Raw genomic sequence first — 19,170 nt, forward strand, 5'->3', positions numbered from 1 at the left:
TTTGTTTTTTTTTTGGCTTAGTCGGGTCTTAGTTGTGTCACATGGGATCTTTTGTTGTGGCACGCAGGATTCTCTCTAGTTGTGGTGTGAGGGCTCTGTAGTTGCGACGTGCGGGCTCCAGTTGCCCTGCGGAATGTGGGATCTTAGTTCCCTGACCGGGGATCCAACCCGTGTCCCCTGCATTGGAAGGCGGATTCTCAACCACTGGATTACCTGGGAAGTCCCTTACTGGCCATTCTTAGATGAAGGGAGGCTGATAAATGTAGCCTTTTAGATGGACATATTCTCAACTAAGAGAATATCAGGGTTTATTTAGATAGAAGGGGAGAATGGAAGTTGGATAGGTCATGAGCAGTCTTTACCACAAATCCCCACCTCAGGATCAGTTGGCATTTCTTGAAATGAAAGGATTTAGATGGATGTGAACAGCTGTTCTTCTCCCCACCTCACTCTACCCTGCCAGCCTAGCTCGGGTTGGGTGGGGTGCTCTGGTGGCTCTGAGTATGGCCAGAAGGAACCTTAGAGAAGACAGAGAACCAGAGCAGGGAAAAGGCTTGCTTGGGGCAACCCAGACGTTCATGTGCGGGTCCAGCTTCCCATCTGCTAATGCTCGTTTGCTCCCCCTCACCCCAGCACACTGTTCATTCACATTTCCGTGAGGTTGTTCATTTCCACTGGTTGGTACCTCCCTCCACTAGCAGGTGGCTCCTTTCAGTCCCAGCCGCAGGAGAGCTCTGTGGACCCTCCTGGTTTGGGGGAACCAGAAACTGAGGGACTGTGCTAGAAACCATGATCTACCTCATCTTTCTGCCTCTCAGCAAGCCCATACCCGCATGAGCCCAGGCAACCCCACTGCTGTTGGCTCAATGTCTAATCCTTTGTCGGGAAGTTCTTCTCATTGTCTAACCTTATTTCAGCTTGTTGTAACATAATCTCTTATCAGAAAGATTCAGAAGCTGAGGCCTCTGACCTGAACTTGAATATCTCCTTAGCCCTGAGACTTTTCCTATGTGAAACTCTAAATGAAGGCACTTATCCCATCACTGAGAGGGACATCCGGAGGGTAGACTTGGAGAGGGAGCTGGATTCTGGTGTTCCAGTAAAATGCAGGGGGCCTCTGGGGAGGTCAGTTTATCTCTAGCAAAATACATAAGCCCACAAGGCAAGCTGAAGGTCTGTGCCATCACAAGACCTGGCTTTACTCTCCTTTATGGAATAAGGCCATGTATTCCAGACACAGAGAAGGCCAGGAGTTGGAGCTTGAGGGTGTGGTAAGAAGTGAGCTCAGCTGTGATACAGTGGTCTTAACTGACCCAGAGGCACTTGAATCTCAAGGAGTTTGTGCAGGAAGAGACTGAGACCAGAGAAGGTAAGGTCAAGGTCACACAGCAATTAGGTGCCAAGGCTGAAGTTAAAAGTCACGTCAAAGGACTTTCCAGCTGGATCTTTCTCATTCTCCTATATTATCCTGTGGGCTCAGGAGAAGCAAGGACACATCTGCATGGCATTTATAAGCTCCCATGAAGTTCAAAACTGCACTGGCATTGTCAGAGCCAGGAGGGAACTTAGATCAAATATAATAATGTGTTAGAAAAGAAACCTGAGGCCTAGAGAGGGCAAGAGAAGTCCCCAGACCACAGAGCAAACAGGCAGCCCAGCTGGGAATCATGGAAGGTCACAGGTAATGGGCTTAGAGGTTACCTGGCCCTAACTGGTCAGCTTTTAGAGGCAGAAACCAGTGGTCAGAGGTGAAGGGTCACTCCAAGCTCTACCTGCCATTGAATACACCCTTCTCTCCCACTTCTATCTCCCAAGTCATATCTGGGCTCTAGGATACCGAGAGGAGTGTGTGCGTGTGTACACGTGCGTGTGCATGTGTGGCTTAATGTGCCAGGGGCAGCAGGCAGGAGACGTAAGAGGCTTTCTCCAGATCAAGCCACCCACCTCCTTCTGGGGCATTCAGAGGCTACAGTGAGTTCTCGCCCCCGCTCCTGGCTTCCTCCAGTTCCCCATACAGCCATGGCCCCTGGCGTTGCCCACTGGCACAGTGGCCTCGGGGGTGCTGGGAGGGCTCAGCCCTGAGGGATGCCCTAATCTGCTTGAAGCACCGACACCCTGCCTGGCTCACTCCCTCACCTTCTCGGGAGCTGAGGGAGCAGGGGCTGTGAGGCTGTCCAGGGCGAGGGTGGGCTGCATCTCCCCACAGTCTCCTGCCCTTCATTCTGGCGGAGCTGGGGCCGGTGAAGCCAGTGGCTCCTTCAGGCTCCCTTGCAGAATTATAGAGCCAGGGATGCGGGGCTGAGGGGTGAAAGGAGTGATTGGTGGGGAGCCCTGGCTGCTGGTGGAGATCAGTGTGTGTGTCTTTCTGTCTGTCTGTTTGTGTATGGAGAACCATTGGCAGGAGATAAGCTGTTCTCACTGGGTACCTCAGCCGGAGCTGAAATACATTCCCCAAGTCCTCTCTATGCTGGGCATGTACACTTCATCAGTATTTTTCGTGCACACGTAAATATACGTGGGCATGCATGTGCTGAAAGTGTGCATATATGTGATCATGCCCACAAGAACATGGGTTTATGTGCAGGGAGTCATGTATGTATGTGTGGGGGGACTGCAGACCTCTTTGGGGGCTTCTTTGGGTCCACCTTTATCCAACTGCTCCTCTGGGCAGCCCCTGGTCATCCTTGCCTTGGTCCCCAGGCAGGGGGCGGGAATGGGCATCCAGCTCTCTGGACCGTCAGCCCAACGCTATGTCCAGCCTGGGTTATAACTGCCCACCACCACTTCTGGGAGACCTGAAGTGGGGGGCAGGGAGAGGCTGAGGCTGGCCTGAAGCTCCTGGCTAATTTTCCCGGCCTCCATCGATCCAGAAACTTCTCCTGAGTCTATTAGCAGTCGGCGAGTGAAAATATCCCCCATTTCAAGCCCTGACCTGAGACAGGGAGGAATCCATAGCAATTTGTTCAAACAGAGGAAAGCATTTCCCTCTGATTTGTATTCCAATTTATTCCAGGCAGGAAGGGGGTCAGGATGGGGGAACGGGGAACCCTGGCACGGCCAGAGCTGGGCCCAGGCCATCCCCCTCAGCCCCCCATGCCAGCCAGGGTGGCAGCTGGTACTCCCTATGGCTCCTGGGGGTGAGGGCTGAGGAGGGGAGGGTGGGCCCCAGCAGGGGGATGGGAAGAGAGACCCTTCCCAGCAGGCCCTGCTTGGCTGGAAAGCTCAGTTGTGGATGTGGTTTTCACAAAATACAAAGCTGCCTGCTTGGAGCCTCTCTCCCCGCACTGGGGCCTGTGCCAGGCGTGCGCTCACCCGCTGTGCCCGTGCCAGGGTAGGGGCTGGGCTGAACGCATGGGCACAGTGGCCCTAGCTGGGCTGAGTGGCAGGGGGCCTCTTCTTCTCCTGAAGCCCTCCCCAGCCATCCTCGCAGGAGCAGAACTGCCCAGGCTCAGAGGGGAGCTGGCACCTTGGAGAGTCCCCTTGCAGGGCAGGGGGCCCCTCACGGCGGGAGCCCTGAGCACATCTGCCTGACACAGCGCTCACGCTTCATTCCTGGCCTGAGCAGACTGGAGCTCACGGGTGTCCTAACCAGGGAGTCTCTTTTGAGCACCTAGGATAACGATAGCTCTGGCTGACATTTATTAACTACCAACTACTTGCTGGGCACTGGGCTAGTGCTGCCAAGCACCCAGTTTTGGCAGGGTCCAGGCGTCCTCCTGCACCTCACTTTCCTCAACCTTCGGCATACTTCTGTCACCTCCGTCAGCCGTCTCTGCTCAGTGTTTTCAGTTTCTCCTGGGAATCACTTCTCCCTTCCACCTGCGGCTGGCCCTAGTGACCTAGGGTCTCAGGACTGATGCCCCTGCAGCCCCCCTTTTCCAAGGGCCTCCACAGACAGGCCAGCTTCCTTTCTTCTGGATCACTTTCTTTGGCGCTACCTGGTCTTCCGCTCCCCGCCAGGGCCCAAGCCTCTGCAGAGGTGGCTCCATGGCAACCAGAGAGGAGGATTCTGGGAAGGGTCAGCCAAGTGGTCCTGCAGCTTTGCCCCCAACCCCTGCTCTCCACTGTTTCCTTCCCTCATGCCTCAGTGCCCCAGGGAGGAGAGTAACCAGAGAAGTTCTTCACACCAAGGTGTCAGTGATTAGCAGCTCTCAGGTCAGCTGTCGCACATGACTTGCCAGGCTCCATGACACCACCGAGGTCTAATTTCAGAAGCAAGTAACTAAATATATCAAAGTCATCTCTCTCGCTCAGGTGGGAGTGTGGGAAGCAGTGTGGCCTGCAGGCTCGTAGCAGAGGCTTCTGCAACAGGTCTGGGTTCAAGTCCTGCCCCAGTCATTCACTGGCTGTGTGATCTTGGGCAGGGTATACTCTGTGTCTCAGTTTCCCTGTGCACAAGCAAATGATAATAATAGCGCTCCCCTCAGGGGGCTGTGGTGAAGAGGAAATGGGAACTTGTGGAAAACCATTCTGGGCCCAGTGCCTGGGGCTTTTCAGAGGAGGCACTGCTAAGTGAGTGATTCCAGCGCCCAGGCCTGCTCAGGCCTGCTCTGATGAATCACAGAAGCTGCCACCAGGGAAGTGGCATGTGAGGCTCTATGTACAGGCATGTGACACAATATTGGAGGAAAGGCCGAGACCCTGGTGCTGGAGAAAGTGTGGCAGAATTCCACCCCTCCTCCCATCTTCCTCTTGGGGAAATTTATAGTAAGAATATTCCCTATGAGCTACTTTATGAGTTGGGAGACAGGTGTGTTTTGCACCCAGCCCTTTACTGCAACCCACATGGCTGCCCATTCCAGACCTCACTTTCCTCCTAAGAGGCAGTGCCCCCCACCTCCTGTCCTTAGCCCCCAGGAGCCTCCTAATGGCAGTGACTTTTCTGTCCCTGGTTGTGATTGAACTTAGGTCCAATTGGCCTCCCCCATCCACAGATCCTTCACTTTTCTCCCCCAGCCGACTGGGTTTCAACTCATTTACAAGTTGTTCAGAGACTTGGCATGCTGAGATCCTACAGTGCATGCCACTTATGTGGATTCTTAAATTTCAGCCAAAAAAGGAGAGAAACCCTTCAGTGATGGAAGAAAAAAATAATGAGAATACTTAGCAGGGGGGCAAGTATTACATTTCCCAATTTATAAATATACCTGATGCTAAAAGAAAATATGTTCCCAAACTTTATGCTTCTGGAATTGACTCTTGAAAAAAAAAAGAAAAAAAAGATTGGTCATCCCTTTCAGAAATTTAACGTGCTTTCCCTCCCAGGGATGTTCTCCTTTTGAAAGGGACACAGAAAGAGAATGCACAAGTGACTATTTATTTATTTATTTATTTTAAAATTTTATTTATTTATTTTTTGGCAGCGTTGGGCCTTTGTTGCTGCACGCGGGCTTTCTCTAGTTGTGGCGAGCAGGGGCTACTCTTTGTTGTGGTGCGCGGGCTTCTCATTGCGGTGGCTTCTCTTGTTGTGGAGCGGGGGCTCTAGGCACGCGGGCCTCAGTAGTTGCGGCACACAGGCTCAGTAGTTGTGGCGCGCAGGCTTAGTTACTCCGCAGCATGTGGCATCTTCCCGGGCCAGGGCTACAAACCCGTGTCCCCGGCATTGGCAGGCAGATTCTTAACCACTGCACCACCAGGGAAACCCGCAAGTGACTATTTAATATGCTGGTGTTGATGAGTGGTATGAAGAACACACAAAGCAGGTAAGGGGATTGAGATTGATGGCGGTGGGGGCAGGAATGCTGTCTTAAAAAGGGTGGTCAGGGAAGGCCTGTCTCAGAAGAGAGCTGAAGGAAGCAATGGGGTGAGCTCTGGAAATCCAGGGAAGAGCAATCCAGCAGGGGGAGCTGCAAGTGCAAAGGCCCTGAGGTGGAAGTGGGCTTGGTCTGCTTGAAGAAGAGCAAAGACAGCAGTGTGGCCACAGCTGGGAGGAGGGCACATGCAGGGTGTGGCAGGCTATTGAAAAAGCTATGGCTTTGACTCAAAGTGAGAGGAGACCCACGGTAGGGTTTTGAGAAGAGAAGGGACAGGATCTGACCTAATGTTGTAAAGGGATCCCTCTGGCTGCTTGTGGAGAACAGACTGTGCCAGGCAAGGGAGGAAGCAGGGTAGAGCTCTCTGGAGGCTGCTGTAAAAATCCAGGCAGGGCATCGTGGTAGTGGTTTCTAAGACCAGGTTGGCGTTTCAGGGGTCAGATGCACGATCAGTTCCGGAGGTTGAGCTGGTGGACTGGGCATGGGATGTGGACAGAGAGAAGGCAGGGATGACTCCCAGGTTTCTGGCTGCCAGTGTGTTTTCAGTGACGGAGGGTGAGGAATGGCTCTCAGGCCTTGGGGGTGTGGCGGGGTCACTAAGTGCTGTCCTCCTGAGGTCAGTGGATGTGGACAGAGGCATAAAGTTAATCAGGCCCTTGCATCTCTGATCCCTGGTTTTTAAACCTTCAGAGGCAATCCTCCTCCTGCCTCCTGAGCTGGGGTGAAGGTCCAGCCTGGAGGAACTACACAGGGGCTGCTTTAAGAGGTTTCAAGCCGTCAGGTTGTGACACCCATAATTCTACCCCCAGATGGGTGGGATGATGCCCAGGAACCCACAGTAGCCTGGGGTGGGGGTGGGGGGGGCAGAGTGCTGCCCAGCCAGAGTGGCGGTGGTAAGCTCTGCAGAAACACTGTCCTTCTGTCCCCTGTCCTGTCCTGGCGTCTAAGGCCCCACCTGCTGTTAAGCTTCAAGATTGATTTTGCTTTCAGGGTTGTTATTATCCACTTAAACAACTTCATAGGAAAAAAACGGAACCCAGTGACCATCAAACATTAACCATTCATTCTAAATTCCCTGCCCATACCTGTCAATATAGTTTTACATAGCAGTAAACAGTGGTCCATTTGGCTCTCTTGGCTGACTTTATCTCCTACACACATCTCCTGGTATTGACTGAGCCCTCAGACCTGTCAGCTTAATGGCCGCAGGGCACCCCCTGCATTGATGCACTGGAGTTTGGTCACCATTTCTCCAGTGCTGGGCATTTGGGCAGATGCCAATTTCTTCTTCTAAATAGCTCTGCCATGAATATCCTTATGTGAATTACTTTTTCCTTTTAAATTATTTCCTTGGGGCCTATTCCCCAAAGTGAGATTGCCTAATAGGTCATAGGATAGGAACAGTTTTATGGCTCTCATTTCGCACTGCCGGCCCGTGCTACAAAAAGTTTGAGCCGGGCTTGTGCGCAGCCCAGCCACAATGGACTTTTATCATTTTAATTTATTTTCACTGGTTTAATAGGTGCATTATGGCCTGCTTCTTAACTTCCAGAAGCTATATTTGGATCTTTTGAACACCTAATAATAATAAGACCTGATCTGTGCAGAACTTTACAGTTTACATGGCACTTTCTGATATGTCATCTCACTTGAGATGACATATCAAGTGAGACACGATGAGCCTAATATTATTGGCCTCTGTTTTGTATGGTGAAATGGGGGTTTAGTCAAGTTAAGCGCTGGAGTGGAACTTCCAGCCAGTTCTTGCAGGTTTGGTTGGAAAGAACTCCCACCCACTTGCCACCATCCCGTTCTTTCAGGGGGCCCAAGCCTCGCCCCCCCACCATCCTGTTCTTTCTGAGGACCCAGGTCCCCAGATGCTCATTTCAGCCCCAGTCCAGTGCCTCAGCCCCCTGTCTCCCTCGGTTCCCACAGCCAGGCCTGTGTCAGGCTGCAAGCTGTGCCCTGTGCTTCAGGTTTGGGTCTCAGCTCGGGGGGTGGGAGGAAAACACTGGGCTTTTGGGTCATAGGGGCCTTTTGAGGGTTCTTTGCTTTAGCGAGGCCACTGCTCCCTCCATTCCCTGGCCCAGGGTTGGCCAAGGCTCTGCATTCTGGGTTGGGGGCCTGGACCTGGCAGTGTGTCTCTGGTCCCACCCAGGATGTGCCCCATCCATAGTGTTGGTCACAGGTACACTGGTGCCCAGGTGACTGAGCCTCAGGCTCCAATAAACAGGGTTACTCAGGGGCCTGTCAGGCTCAACACTGGAGGCTTCAACTCTCAGACTAGGGGGACCTTCTCAGGGTGGACACACCCTTAGGTATGAGTTTGTTTGTTTGTTTGTTTGTTTTTGCGGTACGAGAGCCTCTCACTGTTGTGGCCTCTCCTGTTGCGGAGCACAGGCTCCGGACGCGCAGGCTCAGCGGCCATGGCTCACGGGCCTAGCCGCTCCGTGGCATGTGGGATCTTCCCGGACCGGGGCACGAACCCGTGTCCCCTGCATCGGCAGGCGGACTCTCAACCACTGCACCACCAGGGAAGCCCCATGAGTTCGGTTTTATTCTGCTCCCTTCTAACTATACTTCTAGAGCATCTACTAGGCAGCATGTGCTGTGATTGGTGGATTCCATTCTTATTGTATTTAACACTCTCAATAGGGAGAATTCTTATGCCCATTTTATAGGCAGGAAACTGAGGCTGTAGACTAGAGAGTTAAATGATTTGCCCCAGGTCACATAGCAATTATTGCAAACAATCTGAATGAGAACGCTGTGTCTACTCCAGCCCTGCTCCTCCCATGGGCTTGGTTCAATAGGTATGCTTTGTCAGTTGGAAGCTTGGTCACCTCCAGAATTTGGCCCACTGCCAGGGTCCAGGGCCAAGTGAACTGCAGTGATGGGGTCTCCAGGACTGCAGATCTTGGTGGGGCTGCATAGCGGGACCCCAGCAGAAAATTTTTACACGAGAAACCCTATGTCCATGGGCCCCACAGCCCTGGGCCAGGCAGGTTCAGGTCCTGGGTTCCAGAAATCATTCTCTGCTCTGATAGGTGGTAGCCCCTCTCTCTCTCCATCATCCTGGATGTTCTTCTGGGGAGAGCTTTCCTTCCAGTGATTACCTCTTTCTGTCCATATTGATGTTCTGGTCTCTCGGGATTATGGCTCTTGGCATCCCCCCAAAGTAGACCTCTTCATTCAGTTTTACATTTTCCTCTTACAGGCCCTTGGAACAGGTTCCCAAAGGGTCCCAGGCTATATGATCAAATAGAAAGGGAACTGAAATTTATTGAGCACTTACTAGATACTAGTGATTATGCTCTGTACCAAATGTGCATTATCTCGTTTCATCCTCACAACCCAGAAGTTATTTTCACTAGAGCTGAGATGTAGTATTATCCCCATTTTACAGATGAAGAGACTGAGGCTTCGAGAAGTTAAATAACTTGCCCAAGGTCACATAGTTATTAGAGGAGAGATAGAGCCCTACCTCCTGCCCCTCATACTACACCATCTGGGCAGCCCCTCAGACTTGAATTTACAGCTTCGGCTCAAGTAGTGCCCAACTTGAGGCATGTGCCTTTCTGATCTCTCTTCCCCGAGTGTCCTGCCTATAATGTTAGCACTGTACTAGGGCACCTCATTTGTTGACAGTTTTGATCTCCCTGCCCACCAGGGAGAAAGTCCCTTTATAGTTTCCCCCAGGGGACCTCAGAGCCCCCACTTTAGAGGGCTTTCTGGTGGCCTGTCCTAACATCCCTGAGTTCATTAGTTGTGTGCAGGTTAGACTTCCACTGGTATGCAGACAGTGAAGATTCTAGGAGTAGAACCTGGCCCTCTCAAAACCTGTGTGCCTTCTGATGGGGCCAGGATGTAGGTGCAGTGGTGCCAAACCTTCCCAGGGACGGGGGCCCAGATGGACTGGCCACCACTTTCAGCAGTGCCAGGCTCTGCCAGAAGCATCAGGCTCTGCAAACAGTATCAGCTCCTGAAAATGGAACCAGGCCTTACACACAGCGGCAGACCCTGCGAGCCCTACCAGGCCCTGCCTCTGACTATGAGAGCAGAGCTTGTTTTCATGCTCAATCATGGTGACAGGCTGGCAGCCTGTGCCCTGATCTTTCAGCTGTGGCTGCTTTCCACACTCAGTAACAGTGCTCTTGGACCCGGAGGTCAGAGATAGATACATACATACTCAGGTTGGGGAGAGATTTTTGAAGCCAAAGGGGAGGTCGGCTGAATGTGGATCTGGTTTTGGTAAGCAAAAAAGACGTATTGCTGAGAGCAGACTTTAATAGAGTCGGCAGCAAGGGGAGGGCAGAGGTGCTTCAGGGAGGGGGATGTGCCTGACTGCCTCTGCATTCTAGAGCCGAGGGCAGGACAACAGGTGCTCAGGAAATGTTACAGAAGGGGTCCATGAATCAATGGTAAGTTAACAGGTGATCGTATGTGCCTTTGAAGGGCTGGGAGGCCAGGGAGCAAGAGGGAAGATGGAGAGAGAATCATCCTGGACCAAGGTCTAATGCCCTGAGACAGTGACCAGAGGTGGACGGGGCAGGGTGTGCTGATGCTTCCCCTCAAGATGACTGACACTAAGGAGAAGCCAGGGGAGGTGGTGGGGGAACTGGTTCAAACTTGTTTTCCCAGCATGGAATTGGCACCTCCCCTAGACTCCAGAACTCCTGAGAAGCCACCTGGCCTGCCTCCTGGCCAGCGGCCGAAATAGAGGGCAGACTTCAGCCAGCTCTGCAGACAGGGCTGTGGGGAGGGCAGGGCGAAGCCCCACTGTGGAGAGCACAGAGAGCAGGGTTAATTTTCCCGAGAGGTACACATTTGATGGCCTGTGGTCCGCAGGAGAGGTGTGTAGCATCATCTCTGGCAGAAGGAGGCCCAGGAGGAGCCAGCCGAGCGCCTGCCCTGAGAGCCTCCTTTCAGGCCTCGGCCGCCATTCTCTGAGCAGCTAATTAAAAGAGAAAAGCCTGTTAATATTTCAGCACTGTTAACTCTGCTAAATTATTAAGTGTCCATTTGCATTACATACACAAAAGGATCGATAAACATGTGTGTACCAGGAGCTGGGAGAATGAGGGAGGAGTAGTTTCTAAGGATGCCACGTGGGACAGGCCCAACCAGTGACTCAGAGACTATGTCCTGCACCTGGAGCCCTGTGTCCTCAGCACTGTGCCCGGCACTTGCAAACTGGAAATGCATGGGGCTTAGCACAAAAGTCAGAGTCAGATGGACTCCAAATCAGCAGGGTGTCCTTGGGCAAGTTACTTAAACTTGCTGAGCCTCAGCTTCCTTATCTGACTAGTGGGAACAATAATAGGCTTGTTGTGGGCAATAAATAAGATAATAGATATAAAACACTCAATAAAACGCCTGCGCAGAGAAATATAATTATTATGTATATATTATTATGTGATCGTTATATCATGGTGATGGGAGGGAGACCTGAGACATAACTCCAGCTCCCAGTAATCCCTCCTTGTTTCCTTTCTGCCTCTCAGCAGGCCTTTATAGGCATCATTCTTATCCCACCTCTTCTAGACTATGCACTTCCCTAGTGCAGGGCCTGAGTGCCATAGCTCTCTGTACCCCCAGCACCAAGCTCAGCACGTCACACTTATAAGGATTTGTTGAATGACTATCTGATAGAAGCTAGGACCAGACCACAGATTCTGTTTCCATATCGCCTGGCCCGGAACACTCAGTGATGCTTCCAGGAGGTGGTTAGGGTGATGGTACTTGCCCTGCCATCCAGTAACTGGGAGATAGAACCAACTTCAGGTGGGGGAGTCGGCAGCACCCCCTTCTTCTTTTCTCTCCTTGCCTTCCCACCACTCTGCTCTGTTTGGAAGTTTCCGCAGCCTGCAGACACACTTCCCCTGAAAGAGTCAGGAGGGGGAAGCAGAACACCAGATCCCACTTGGTCATGATTAACCTTTTAAAATTTAGGGTGGGGAAGAAAGCTGCAGGAAAGCTGATGTGATGGGGCTTTTAATCAAGGGTTTTCATTCCCTTTGCTGTCTGTCAGCCTTGTTTGGCTCCACATCCTACTGTTGCATCCTCATGTACTTTGCCAGTGTCCCCCACCCCCTTGGCTCGCAGCTGGGGAGAAAATTCTCTGATGGGGGATGGAGATCCTTGATGAAATTCCCCTTCTAGGTTCCAGTGAGAATTCTCTTCAGAAGGCCACGGAGCAAGCTGGAATTTGCCTTAACATGCGTCCTTGAGAGTTTGTGGCTTCCTCACTGGGCCTCCTGGGTGCTGGCAGTCCCCACCCCTACCTACGGTTTGGGGTGTACACTTTTGGAGGTAGAAAGGAGTGAGCTGATAGACCAGAAGCATGTGCCAGGGACTTGCCATTTCTGCTCAGTTGCCCTCCTTAGGATGCTGCCTCATTGGTGACATGTCTCATGCCGCTTGGTTACTCTCAACCAAGGGGCTGGGGAGGGGAATGTTACTTGGCTCCACAGCCATTATACTCTGTTAGGAAAGAGCTTTATGGTCAAGTGGAAAGCACTCGATTAAACCAAGTTACATGGATGTGTTTACTGCAGGACTTTTCAGGGCCTTTAATAGTATACTCTTGTGTGCTGAGACTCTGAGAGGGAGAAGATGCAGCATCCTTATTTGGCGATGGGCTATCTGTGAGCATTTTATGGCGCACAGGTTTGGCAGACAGTGTTTTCCTTTTCCATGGGGTTTGTTGCTAAATATTGGGAGAGTGAAATAGCAGAAGTCTCATAGGCCAGAAGCAGGGAAATTGTTCCACAATCCTTCCTATTTTCTATCCACCAACATGGCGTCAAGCAGAGATAAACAAATCCAGCAGTGCCTCTGAAATTCAAAGGGAGCGTGTTACAAATACAACCTCTGAGGCCCGCCCCTGAAGAGTCAGGGCTAGTGGTTCTGCATGGGCCTGGGAATATGCATTGCAAGCATTGCAAAGGGCTCCCCTAGTGACACAAGGCGGGGGTAAAGGAGTCTGTGGAGGGCAGTGAACTGAGTTCCAAGCTAGTGGGAAGAAGGCCTGGGTTCGAGCCCCAGCTCTGCTACTGTCCTGTGTCTGTGGGTGGACAGGGTGTTCCCTTCTCCAGGCCTCAGTCTCCTTCTCTGCCAAAGGAGGCTAAATAGGACGTGCCCTTTCTGGCTCAGAACTGAGGCAAGGAGCTTGCAAATATCCAGTGGACCCCAGGAATGTATCAGGCCTCACCATCTGTGGCAGATAAGACGTCGTCCTTTCATGCGAAGGCCTTGCAGTCCCCTGGGGAGGTGGGGTTTTAAGAGGAGTGCAGGGTCACTTACGGAATAACAATGCTGGCTGACATGCTTGATGGCTTACTGTGTACCAGACAGTTTTAAACACTTTACCTGAGTTGACTTATTTATTCCTCTCCACAACCCCATTTTACAAATGAGAAAACTACGGCTTAAATAACTTGCTAAAAGTCACAAGGTAACTTGCTGAAAGTTAAGTGTGTAAGAGGGATGCTCAGAAAGGGCTCCATTCCATCCCTCCCCTCTGGTTTTCCGACTCCCTGCACAGTCCTCAACATGAACTCTGAACATGTTCATGAAACACCCCTAATGGTTTAGTGTCTGCTTTGAGCGGCTCCACCCCTGAGATATAGAGGGGGCCACAGAGGGTGGTCATCTGTCCCCACATCTTGCTCCTATTTAATCATCTCAGGAGCTGTCATTTATTGACAGAACACATACTGTTTGGCCAGATGTTTTACATATATTGTATTCAACCCTCACACTAGCCCTGGGAGAAGGCATTATTGTTCCCATTTTACAAATGAAGAGGCTGAGGCTCAGAGAGGTTAAGTAACTTGCCCAATGTCACCCAGCTAGTGGGTAGCAGAGCCAGAAATTAGTCCCAGATTGTCTGCTCTTTCCACCTCTCTCCAGCAGATCCCTTCTCCGCCCACTGTTCCTTTTTTCACGACGCCCTGCTTTAGGGTCATCTTAGCACTTAACACACTCTGAAACCATCCGTTCATTTCTGTTTCCTTGTTTGCCATCCATCTCCCCAACAATGCTCTTTCAGAGCTGGTCTTTGTTTGCTTTTCATGACAGTCTCTCTAGCATCCAGTGCAGCGGCCTGCTTTTGTTGTTTGATAGACTGAATGAAGGGATTATGTCATGGTGCCTCTTGACTCAGGCCCTGGCCTGGTTGCCTTTAGAATCAGAAAATGTTGCCGCTGGTAGTGACTTCCTGGGGTGTGTAGAGTGAGAGGCTGAGGCTCAGTGGGACAGAACCCCTTTGGGGGTCTGTAACTTGGTGGGATCTCCGTTGGTTTAGGGTCAGAGAGCAGTTCCAGCCATTCCAGGGGTGAGCAGAGTGGGGGAGGCTGACTCATGTTAACGAAACTCAGTGGGGGTGATGGGCAAATTGGAATGTCTATGCCAAGGGGGTCTGAGTGCTTTGCAATTAGGCAGCACTTGCACCAGAAGGCAAATCTGAACCGGGAAGAAGTCAGCCATGGGAAGTGGCTCATCAAGTAGGACTCAGAGTAAAGGGAGTGGGTAATTGTAATGGTTAGTGTCAACTGAGGAAGCTGGATGACATCAACAGACAGTGTCATCAAAGGGGGGGTGGGGTGGATGCTCTTTTTTTTTTTATCTAATTGAAGTGTAAAGTGATATAGTAAAATCTTAAGCAAATACCTTGATGCATTTTTACATGTACATCCACCCGTGTAACAGCCGCTCAGATTAAGACTATGAACATTCCCATCTCACTAGATGGGATCCCACCTCCTCCCCAGAAACTTCTCTTGTGCCCTTCCCAGTAAATAATCGCCCACCTCCACCCAAGGGCAACCACTGTTTAGATCTCTGTTACTATAAGGTTGGTTTTTCCAGTCTCGAATTTCAAATGTATGAAATCATACACTATTTCCTCTTTTATGTCTGAGCTCTTTCCCTCAAATTGTGCTGTGAGATTCAACAGGGTTGTTGTGTCTATCTGTAGCTCTTTTTTTCACTTCTGTGTAATATTCCATTGTATGAATATGCCAGAATTTATTCATCCTTGCTGCTCTTGATGGACATGTGGGTTCTTTCTTGTTTTTAGCTATAATGAATAAAGCTGCTATGAATATTTTCGGACCTATTGTTTGGTTGTCATAGCACTAATTTCTATTGGGTACATACCCAGGAGTGGAATCCCTGCATCATGGGGTGTACACTTGTTTAGCCTGAGTAGGTGCTGCCAAAATCTCTTCCAAGGTGGTTCTACTATTTTAGAGTTGGATAGTCTTAGGAGTTAATGTCATTAAAGGGCGTTAGATAACCTGAATGATGTCATCACCCATGATGCCAGCTCATAGCCCAATGTCCAATGAGGAAGAGTACCTGTCAGGGGGCCAGAGGCCTGGTGTCTGCTGGCCAGGCCCCATCTTTTCTGGCTTGGGCTGGCCAGGCCCTGAGAAAGTTCAGCTCTCCAGCTCTTTTTCAGTATTCCTTATCAGTCACCAAAGTGTCTATCGTTACAACACTGCCTGGCTACGGGCAAGCCACAGTGTCCAAGATTACAGCTTATCTTCCATTGGAGCCTGTTAAATCAATGTCTTCCTTGTTGAGAGGCACCCCAGGCCTCTTGCAGACATCCATGCAGCCTTCTGGGCTTATCAACAACTGGCACACACATCACACATTGGTGGGTTGTTTCCTGAGGACCTTGGCCACAGATGGCTACCTTTTCCAAAGCATTTTCATTGCAGGGGTTGATAGTTCAGACCCATTCCCTAGATTCCAGGGTGCATCTTATACAGGGCCCACGTGCTGTTTATAAAATTCATAGAAAGTAGGAGTTGAAAAAAGACCTCGGAAGTCATCTAATACACTCCCCTCCTATAGGTGGGGAAACTGAGGCCCATGAGGTTTGACTTGCCCAAGGTCACACAGCTTGTCTCCTGACAGCTAGCCTAGGTTCATTCCTCCATGGCAGCCAGACTGGACACTCAGACTCTGGGTTGGTAGCAGCTGCCACTGTTTGCAGAACTCGCTGCTGTTTGCAGAGACTCTCATGGTTAAACACAGCCTACATCACCCCCAGATGGCTGCCCCACAAACTTCTTGATGTGTGGCCGGGCTGCCTCTGTGGACCCACCTCTGTAATGAGTTCATGACTGTCCCATCAGTGTTGGTTGGAGAGACTCTGTTAAGGTGCTATTTGTGGCAACAGTAGAACACATCAGAGTTCTACTCAGCACTTCTCACTTATCCTGTGTGATGATCACATCCACCCTTGTGAGTTCTCAGGGTTGGTAGCATTCTCTCCATCTTAGAGATGAGAAAATGAAGGTCTAAAAATCACTAATGTTTTACCCCGGGTAATATGGAATATAAGACTGCCCTATCAACCTGCAGGAAGCCCCCCTGTTTTCTGAGGGCTGGTTCAAAAGCTGCCTCTTCCATAGAGCCTTCTGTGATTCTTTCTCCAGCAGACAGTGACGTCTCTCTCCTCTCACCTCCTCTTTACCTTTCTTAACAATGCTTAGCAACTTCACCATGGCATATTCCTATAAATTCATTCATTCAGTGTTCACTGAGTACCTGCTATATTCAAGGCTTTGCGCTGGGGATACCAAGGTGTGAAGCTCATGGTCTGGTAGGCAGAAAGATAAGAATGCTGAATTTGGTAGACACGCAGATTGATGCTTTGCTGTTGCACTGGAAAAGTGATGGATACAGAAGGAGGGAGGATGTAGGTCAATCATGGAATGCTTCCTAGAGGAAATTACACATTTTATGAACAGGTTTTATCTCACCTCCCTGCACCTCTTTAGGGCAAGGACTGAGTTTTCACCCCCTTGTGTCCCTCGTGCCCTGGATTAGCTCTCCTGCCTCCACTCCCTCCACCCTCATATGTGAGCAGACAGGTTTGAAATTGGGGGCCTTGCCCTCCTTCCCAGAGCCCAAGTACTGGTGGGCTGGGGGCTGGTTTGCCTTCAGGACAGTGGGGCTAAGACACTGAAGGAGGGCCATGAACTTTTCTGGTTCAATCATTTTCCCTTTGGGTGCCCCAGCCATATCGCAGCTCTGGTCCCCCAGCCCTGGTCAGATCCCAGCCCTGGCCACTGTGAGAGAGGTTAGGGAGGATCCAAAGTCTTGTGAGAGCTCCCAGGCCCCCGGTGAGAACTTCTCTCACTTGGAGAGGAGGCTGGCATAGGTTCAGAGAGCAATGAGGGAAAAGTAACAGGCATTTGGGTGAGGGGAACGTGCAGTCCCCGGGGCTGGGGGCTATCTTAGTTAGGTTCGCTGAAGGTTGAGCCTTGGATGGTTGGTGGCAGTGAGTTCAGGCAAGTGATTTGCTGAGAAAGTGCTCTAAGGACCAACTGAAAGGGGACAAGGGAAACAGCCAGGTGAAAGTGTGGTTTAGTCGACTTAGTCTCAGCCTGTTCCCTGGGGTGGGGGTAGGGGGCCTCTGGAACATGAACAGAACCGCGGTCACCCCAGCTTGAGGCAAGGTGGCTGGGCTTTTGCATCATGTCCACCAGTCATTGGGGTGTGTATGTATTGGGGAAGGGATGACCTCCTATAGGCATGTCTGGTCCAGGCAGCTCCCACTGGTTGAGGGCAATTCCCTGGGGCAGGTGAGCTCTGCCTGCCTAGCAGCTAACACAGCAGCTGGGAATGGAGGCACCTGCCAGATACAGGGAGCTGGGCAGAGCACCAGCAGCCTGCACGACAGGGGGCTGCTAAGACATGATGCTCACTGGGTGATAACCACTCTGTACAGATTACAAAGCCCCCTCACAGTCCTCAGCTCATTGAAGAGCACAGATCTCTTGCAAGGGCCGTGGGATGGGGAGGAATTGCCCCTGTCCTGAGTCCCTGGCCCTTCTGCTCTGGCCCGGGGTCCTAGGAGCATTCTTTCCTGAGCTCGATGGGATCAGGCCTCTGAGGGATGTCATGGAGAAGTCTGGGCTGACCCCTCCCCCTGACACACTCAGGAGGGAGCCTTAGACCCCCTCTGGCCTTGGTGCCTCCTGTCTAAACCTCCCCATCTCCCGCCAGCTCCAGCCCAGGCTCAGATCGTGCACGCGGGCCAGGCGTGTGTGGTGAAAGAGGACAACATCAGTGAGCGCGTCTACACCATCCGGGAGGGGGACACCTTGGTGCTGCAGTGCCTTGTCACCGGGCACCCTCGGCCCCAGGTAAGCCCCTGGCCTGGCTTGAGCAGGCCCCTCCTGACCCACCCCGCTCTGGGATCAGAAGAGGCAGTGGGAGCTGTGACTAGAGACAGACAGCAGCAAGTCAACAGAAGACAGGAGCCTGGGGCTGGGGAAATAGCTGGAAAATAAACCCTGTGGGGAAGGGCTAGAGGCTGTGGGCTTACTCACCTGGAAATATTGATGACTGAGGGCAAAAACTGAATGTCAGTTGTTCAGTTCCGCTCCAATCCCTGTATCTGTTGAGCAGACGCTCTATCAGATATATACCTTCAACCACTGTTTGAAGGCAGACCACGCGCCAAGCACTATGCTCGTTACTTTCTCCAGTGTTTTCTCTTTGGAGCCTCGCAACCGTGCTGTGAGGAAGGCATCAGGGCCTCCATTTTAAGCTGAGGAAATCGAGGTTCAGAGAGGTTGGGTAAACTCCCAAGGTCCCCAGCTCTTGTGAGGGTGGGAGCAGAATTCAAATCCAGAACCAGCATTCTCTGTAACTTGGTACACTTCCTCCTACTTCAGGAGGCTTCCAGTAGGCAAGCCCCACACTTTTGACATTAAGAGACTCAAAGCTATTAGAAAGTAACAGAAGATGCGTATCTGGAAAATCTGGGTGAATTTTGTCCCAGACTAAGTGTTTGGTTCAGGCAGGAAGTATTGGCTGGTTATCACTGAGAGCTGACAGGTGGAGGCAGGAGGGTGGGCTGGAGGGATGGGTAAAATTTGCTGGCGAGCTGCGGTGACCTTTAAAAGCAACAGAAAAGGTTTTGATTGGATCCTAGGAAGCGCAGTGATTGCAAAATCCTTTTTTGGGGGGACAACTTTGGGAACAGGGACAGCTTTAGTAGGTTTGGTCTTGAGACAAGCAGATGGACAAGAAAACTCCTAAAGACTTTTTCAAACTGAAACTGTCATCACTGCTTCCTCCTTCTTAACGGTTGTTTTTTGGAAGTGTAAACAATGCTGCCAGTCTTCAGGTTGGTGTTTGCATAGGTGTGACTTTAGGCATGATGCTCCCTAAAGCCAGGGAGGCAGCTGGGCCACCTCTCCCTCAGGCTGCACTGGCCATCTGTGTGTGTCCCCTTGTGCATCACATGTAGGCGTCATTTGTGGCTGTGGCTGTGAGTCCATGCACCCATTTTCTATTTCCATTTGTAGTTTCATTATTCTTCCTGCTACCTAGGCTCAAACCCTTGGGCTCATATTTGACTCAGCCGCATATCATTCCCCACACC

General features: G+C 51.2%; 1 protein-coding gene across 1 annotated transcript in view; it reads left to right on the forward strand.

Annotated features, from left to right (window-relative positions):
• MDGA1 (MAM domain containing glycosylphosphatidylinositol anchor 1) overlaps positions 1-19,170 on the forward strand; it is a 57,891-nt gene that overhangs the window by 11,119 nt on the left and 27,602 nt on the right. The window contains exon 2 of the mRNA XM_022581802.2: positions 17,784-17,923. Coding sequence (XP_022437510.1) covers positions 17,784-17,923 — 140 coding nt within the window. The remainder of the gene's footprint in view (positions 1-17,783; positions 17,924-19,170) is intronic.

This window comes from Delphinapterus leucas, chromosome 10, assembly GCF_059928025.1.
Source record: "Delphinapterus leucas isolate spDelLeu-1000000601 "Yukka" chromosome 10, BTC_Dleu_Yukka2, whole genome shotgun sequence".
Lineage (NCBI taxonomy): Eukaryota > Metazoa > Chordata > Mammalia > Artiodactyla > Monodontidae > Delphinapterus > Delphinapterus leucas.